Source organism: Dipteris shenzhenensis, chromosome 25, assembly GCF_047967505.1.
Source record: "Dipteris shenzhenensis isolate YYH24624 ecotype China chromosome 25, Dip_SZ_1.0, whole genome shotgun sequence".
NCBI classification, from domain to species: Eukaryota; Viridiplantae; Streptophyta; class Polypodiopsida; order Gleicheniales; family Dipteridaceae; genus Dipteris; species Dipteris shenzhenensis.
This window is the reverse complement of record NC_141620.1, coordinates 48,025,102-48,031,900: the sequence shown is the minus strand read 5'-3', so window position 1 is coordinate 48,031,900 and position 6,799 is coordinate 48,025,102. Positions and strand designations below refer to the sequence as shown.

The 6,799-nt window shown below is 41.6% G+C and overlaps 1 protein-coding gene across 1 annotated transcript; it reads left to right on the top strand.

Moving 5' to 3' along the window:
* Positions 1-265: 265 nt before the first annotated feature.
* On the top strand, positions 266-6,208 carry LOC147885983 (phosphate transporter PHO1-like). Its single transcript, XM_087396047.1, has 14 exons — positions 266-519; positions 756-1,056; positions 1,249-1,678; positions 2,140-2,188; positions 2,484-2,555; positions 2,695-2,824; positions 3,054-3,177; positions 3,429-3,678; positions 3,977-4,081; positions 4,218-4,262; positions 4,456-4,605; positions 4,814-5,092; positions 5,573-5,709; positions 5,833-6,208. Exons 1-14 carry the CDS (start codon positions 277-279, stop codon positions 5,924-5,926), a joined length of 2,409 nt encoding a protein of 802 aa, XP_087252173.1. The 5' UTR covers positions 266-276; the 3' UTR covers positions 5,927-6,208.
* The last annotated feature ends 591 nt before the right edge of the window (positions 6,209-6,799 follow it).

The following is a 6,799-nucleotide window of genomic DNA, read 5'->3' as shown; positions in this document are numbered from 1 at the left end:
ATTCAGGTAAGGTGGCAAGAGTAGGGAATCAAGTTGATCAAGGAGGAGGTTCGTAGTGAGGGTGGCCAATGTGAAAGGAGAGTGTAAGAATCAGAAAGGCTGGTGCTGAACCTGTTGAAGAGACAAGGTAAAGGTGATCGAAGAATCGTTAGACTCCGATGCTGGTATAATGCTGAGGGCGATGCTGTCTGAACGCTAACGCGGATGTGAATATTCATTGAGTAACTGGCATCCAGGTGCTCAGTCGTAAAAAGCCGTCCACGACTCGAATCGAAGATGGTGAAATTCTCCAAGCAGCTGGAGCTTCAGCTCGTTCCGGAGTGGAAAAGTGCCTTTTGCAACTACTGGAAACTGAAAAAGGATCTGAAACTGATCAAGTTCCAAGACTGGCAAACTCCTTTCACTGGGGAGGTCAGCCCCGTGAGTGCCTCCAGGCGGGCGCTCGATGCAACGTGGCTGCCTCTCACCAATCTCACGCGAAGGAGAACCAATTCATGGTCGCACCAAGACGTGATTCGGGTAACAAGCTCTGAGCAGCTCACTTCACATTGCTTGAGTCTTTGATGTATCTCAAATCGCAACTAGCAACTTAGGATTTTGATAATGGAGTCTCCGGGATTCAATAGTACTTGAGACACCTATCGTTTTCTTATTTTCATTATAAAACGGAACCGTCTGTCGCTTCCATCTCTTGATCTTCGCAGGCGTCAGGTTGACATATCTATATTGTTTTCAATACGCTTGATGACATGCAGGTGCACCACCGAAGGGTCCCGGGCCCTGAAATGGAGGTGTACGAGACGGAGGTGCTGGAGCCGTTTTCAGACAACGAATATGAGATAGCTTTTTTCTCCAGCCTGGATGAGGAGCTCAACAAAGTGAACCGGTTCTACGGCTCGAAGGAAGACGAATTTGTTCAAAGGATTGAAGTGCTGAAAAAGCAGCTGTACAATCTGATAGACCTGCGGAAAACATTAGAAGAGAGTGAAGAAGGATCCAATTCTTCGTCAATCAGCTTTCTGGGAAGTGTGTTATCGCCTAGCACGAGCAGGAAAGGTTAAATTGTCAAGCTTAATTCCCTGTTGATATGCACATATACGACGCAATCGAAATGCAGATTGATCCCTGCTAGCAACTCGTTCTAGAGTAAACATACTAGCTTGACAAACTGCATGAAGATATTCAATTGCGATCAGTTCCATCTCACGTTAGATGCTGACTTTGTCGAGACGTGTTTGGCGCATCCAGGAGGCAGCTTGAGAGGTGAAAGGGCCGACAGTAGCTCTGGTAGATCTCGGAAAAACCTGGAATTGGAAATGATGCAGAACATCAACTCTCAGCTTGTCGCCATGGCGAACAATGTTCATCCAGCCGATGCGTTTGATGAGGAGCAGGAGCTGGGATCTCCCTCAACCAGCTCATCAAATGATAATATTTTCTCAAATTCCCCTCGCGGCCGTATCAAGCTGAACGTACCCAACAAAGCAACTCATGTCCTCACCATTTCCACGCTTACTCAGATTCTTTGGGATGATGTTGTAAATAACGCGAAAAAGAGTGCTCGGAGTGGAAGGGAGCACATCGCGATAACAAACAAGAAGATGCAGTACGCAAAGAAGATGCTACGCACTGCCTTTGTCGAGTTTTATCGAGGTCTCGGGCTACTGAGAAGCTTCAGGCACGTTCATCTTACCCATACAAGCATTTCCGATAAAACCCAAATGCGCCCAGAAACGTCTCTCTCTCTCTCTCTCTCTCTCTCTCTCTCTCTCTCTTAGTCTCTCTCTCTCTCTCTCTGTCACACACACACGTACGTTAAGGAAAAGCAGAGGGGAAGGGGAGTATTGAGATTGAAAGATTAATTAACCTCGTCATGCATGACGGTGTAGTCCATCACTCTTGCAGCTATGTAATGCGCCACAACGTGGCTTAGTATGCAGACTATATAGATCAGGACCGTAAAAGTGTTTGCAGTCTACCTCATTTTACTTGAAATCGGTTTCTCATTGTAGATTAGTCCCATAATCTTGGAGATCGTGGGTGAACATGTAGGAAGACTAAATATTGTAGGGATAGTACGTCGTCCTTTATAATCTTTATCTTCGAATTTATTAACATTCTTTCGGTTTGATGCCACAGCTCCTTGAATATGCTAGCATTTGGGAAGATCCTGAAGAAATATGATAAGGTAAGTCTCAAAAAAAAAAAATCATATTTCCTCCCGCTCCACATTTCGAGTTTTCAGTATCAACTCTGATGTTGTCGTTTTTCCCTCCACTCACGACATGAGATCTTTTCCAACTACCTGTTTCTTCTTGCTGGATTGGAAATTCCTTTTGCCCATGAAAACTCGCCCTCTTCCTGAGATACTCAGTTATTTCAATTATAGTCACTAGTCAAGGGGAATTCAAAGCACTTCGGCATAGAACTTAGAAGGAAGCACTGACGTATCCTGACATCGGACTCTTACCTGGAATATACAGGTGACTGGAAGAAATGCGTCTGCTGTCTATTTCCAAGTCGTTGAGAAATCCAGATTTAACAGCTCAGACAGGGTGCGTACTACTAGAAGAGGCAGAATCCTTTATTTATTCCATTTTCTCAGTATAATTGGAAGAAATTTCTCCTAGGATACCTTTCCTGGAGTATAGAAAAGCTAAGGAACTGCTATTCTGTCACACAAATCTCAAACAGGTGGCTCATATGATGGATGAAGTAGAAAAAATATTTACACAGCACTTTGCAAAAGATGATCACAAAAAGGCCATGATGTTGCTGAGGCCAGTCCAACAGAAAGTTTGCCATACAATCACATATTTTCTCGGTAATGGCCTCCTTATCTCACATTTTTAAAAAGAAGGCATTACTGGGAACAGTATTACTTCAGATATTTGAGGTGATATAGAGCAAACAAATTGCAAGTTCTCAGGTTACATTTTGATCTTGCTTTCCTTGTAGGTTATTCTCTCTATTCAAATTTGTAAGCAAACATAAAGATAAGCTGGGTTTGAAGTTCCTCATTTCTTATAAACTATTAATGGTTATGATTGCAGGTTTCTTCTCAGGATGGTCTGTAGCGTTTCTCATAGCCTTCATCATACTACTCAATTTCAACAGTGCCCACTCTAGCAGATTCTATTCACAACAATATGTTCTTTCAGTTTCTCCAGCCTACAGGTGCGTGGAATTATACTTTCCTTTGTCTATTGATTTTCTTGCTTGAAGAAATTGACAAACGGTTCTCTTGAACATATTAGAGTACTCTGCTCCACAGCACGTAATCAGAAGAACCAAAAGTGAATTCCCGTATGTTCTATGCCTTCAAATTTTTCATAGAATTCTTCTGCACAGCGCTCTTTTTCCGATGCTTCAACTGGAAACTCAAATGTCGCATTTGTGTAACATTATTGATGGTATGTTTTGAGCAGTATGCTATTCCTGATACTACTACACATGTTCATGTATGGGTGGAACGTATACCTGTGGCGCCAAGCGAGAATCAACTATCCATTTATTCTTGATTTCGCTCCAAAGACAGAGCTTAGGAACCGAGAAATACTCTTGGTTTGCGCAACACTTACCACCATAGTTGTGGCTAGCATGGTTTGCCACCTTATCGTGTATTCAAGTGTTGCTATCCCATTCAATGCCGATTTTGTCCCTCTTGCTACAATATCGGTAAGCAACTTGTGCTCACTTCCGCATTCTGTGTTTGTAACCTATGAGCTTTGCTTATACCAAAAAGTTGCGGTTCCATCCTTCTACAGTACCCATAGTCCCCTATTCCCATTTTTATCCTTTCTCTACGTCGGTAAAAGATTAAAACTATTTATTTTCTCTAGTCTCTTTTGTTTGAAACAGTAACCATCCAAAGAGATTTAATCGAACTGCGGACATATAAGGCTATATCGTTTTTGTTAAAAATCTGGTTTCTATACTGGAGATAACCTTCGCTCCGTATTGGGCACTTGCACAGGTTTTTCTGCTCCTCCTATTTTGCCCTCTGAACATATGCTATCGATCAAGTCGCTTACTCTTTCTAAGATGCATGAAGAAGATACTTTTCTCCCCGTTTTACAAGGTAATAGGTTAAGGAATTTACATCATGCTTGCTCCCCGAGAGTTAACTTTTTATTCTCTTAGTGAGATTAAAATCATTAGATGAGTTTTATTCATCAGCTAATATAAATTCATGTTGCTGTTTCTCGCTCAAACAGGTTGTGATGGCTGATTTCTTTCTTGCGGACCAGCTGACCAGCCAGGTAGTTTACTAGTAACCTCCTTCTCGAAATGATCTATCTTTATAATCATCATACGGGATGCATATGTGAAAATCGAATCAGTGCCATTGGTAAAGATTTTTTAAACCTCATCTTTCAATTTGTTCCAAATCAGCACCATTCTTATGGCTAAGCTAGCACCATTCTATAGCTTTTATACCCTTTGTTGTTACAGATCGCTGCATTAAGACATGCAGAATACGTCGCATGCTACTATTTTGGAGGACATTTCTCAAATCACGACACACAAGCCTGTGGCGGCGCCACATATCATCAAGTGGCATACTTTTTATCCTTTTTGCCTTATTGGTGCCGTCTAATGCAGGTTTGTTTCTCACGGTATTAATTTGTAAATTAATTGAATTTCCCAATCACATGTTTCACTTTGCAATTTTAAACAGACACGAGAAAAATTATCCTAGATATAAAATAGGGGCACTCATAACTAATAGATTAATCTTCTAGTAACAATTTGTCCATCCTTTTGTGTTTTATATTCTCACAAAATATTCTCTTGTCAAATCTGTCGATAGTGCTTGCGACGATGGGCTGACGAAGGAGATCGTGCGCATCTTGCAAATGCTGGAAAGTATTTGTCAGCAATGATTGCCGCTGGAGCGAGGCTTACTTTCACATACAATCCGTCAATGATTTGGCTCGTGATTTTCGTAATTTCATCATTATTGGCAACTGTCTATCAGCTATATTGGGATATAGTTGTTGATTGGGGTCTGCTTCAGCCCAATTCAAAGAACCCCTGGCTTAGAGATGAGCTTCTACTGAAAAATAAGTCAATCTATTTCATCTCTATTGTAAGTACTGTCTTAACCGATCCCCTCTTCAATCTATTATACAGCTCGTTTGTGTTCTCAGGGTCGGTCGGTCCTATGCTATTTTGTTCTTAATCTATTGCAATGTGTTGACTTTATCATAACGTAGCTCATACCGTAAAACCTTCCACCGGCCTCATATCCTCATAGGAAAGTGTCTTGACTGGGTTATCATCATTATCATAAGTAGAAAAGATAAAGCAGCTCATGTAGCAAAACCTTGAAGCGCCTCTTATCTTTATAGAAATGTGTAATGCCTTGGTTAAGGGTGCACGTTCGAATGATAATACTGTGCATAGGATGAGCATATTCATAGTAAAGAATATTGCCTAGACTGAGGGTGCATCTTAGAATGATAAATACTTTGAATACAACTCAGCATCGAGTCGCATTGTTGGTTTTTTATTGGATCTATGAAGAGTGAGAATGAAAAAGCGGTGCTGGTGTTTGTCTTGGTGGCAGGCTATAAATTTCCTCCTCAGATTGGCTTGGGTGCAATCATTGACACACTTTCAATTTGGCAAATCCGATCATTATATGGCTGATTTTTTCTTTGCATCTCTTGAAGTCTTCCGCCGAGGGCACTGGAACTTTTATAGGTTTGTTACACGCCGTTATGGTCTTTCACTCAGAGTTCCTATATATATTTGCTATATTATTGCACAGTTCCACTATGTAGCTATCAAGTTCTTTAAACAATAACGTAATGTTCTTCATGACAGGTTGGAGAATGAGCATCTCAACAATGTAGGCAAGTACCGCGCTGTGAAAACTGTTCCGCTTCCTTTCCGAGATGATTTTGTTCCAGAAATCTAAACGTAAATGTTACCTTTTGGCCGTCATTCACAAAGGACACGGAGAGCAAAAGAGCTGCTCCAGAGAACCAGACTGACTGGTGGATCGCCAGGGACTGGAAAGAAAGGGTGCAAGAACAGTGATGCAGTTGACCATATCGTTGAGGAGTAAGAACTTGATAATCGTGATACTGTGGCTGAACCGGAGTTGTGAGAATGAACCTGGGCATTGTGTTGATGCAAATCCTATACATAAATTGTATTGGCAACAAATGTCAAAGACGATTGTGTAAGCAACAATGAAATTGACCACATCTGTATGTATGATCGTAAATACTGAGAGATCTTTTACAGCGATATGACTCTTATAAAAACCAGCCAAACTCCCAACATGCTCACATACTTAAATTAAGCTACCACTCAAAACCAGATAAGCAAGGTGTACAATCAGTACGTACGTGCACGACGGAAAATACCATCAAAACCTGCCAATTAATACTAACTAAACAGCTCGATAAAACGATTCTCCACCAGCCGATCAACAGTAACACAACGATTCAAGCATAACTGAAGAAAAGCGACCGGGCAGGTTCTGGACATATTGTGGGTGATTGAGTAATTGGTGTGTGCGTACATCGGGATCTGGAGGATTCTCGCACGTAATTAATTGGTGCAGCGTGTTTTCATCGCGCTTTGTTGAAATGGGCACCGTGTCGCACCCATCGGGTGAATGGAGTTTTAGAGTGGTGAGGTGAATAGTAGGCGTGAATGCAGTTTTAGTTAGCTCAGCCCCGCATATTGCCTCGTCCATGAGAGTCTTGGAATCTTCTAGATAAGGGGCAATCTCCCTGCCACTTTCTAAATCAACACTTGAGGTGAAGTTGAATTTCTGCAT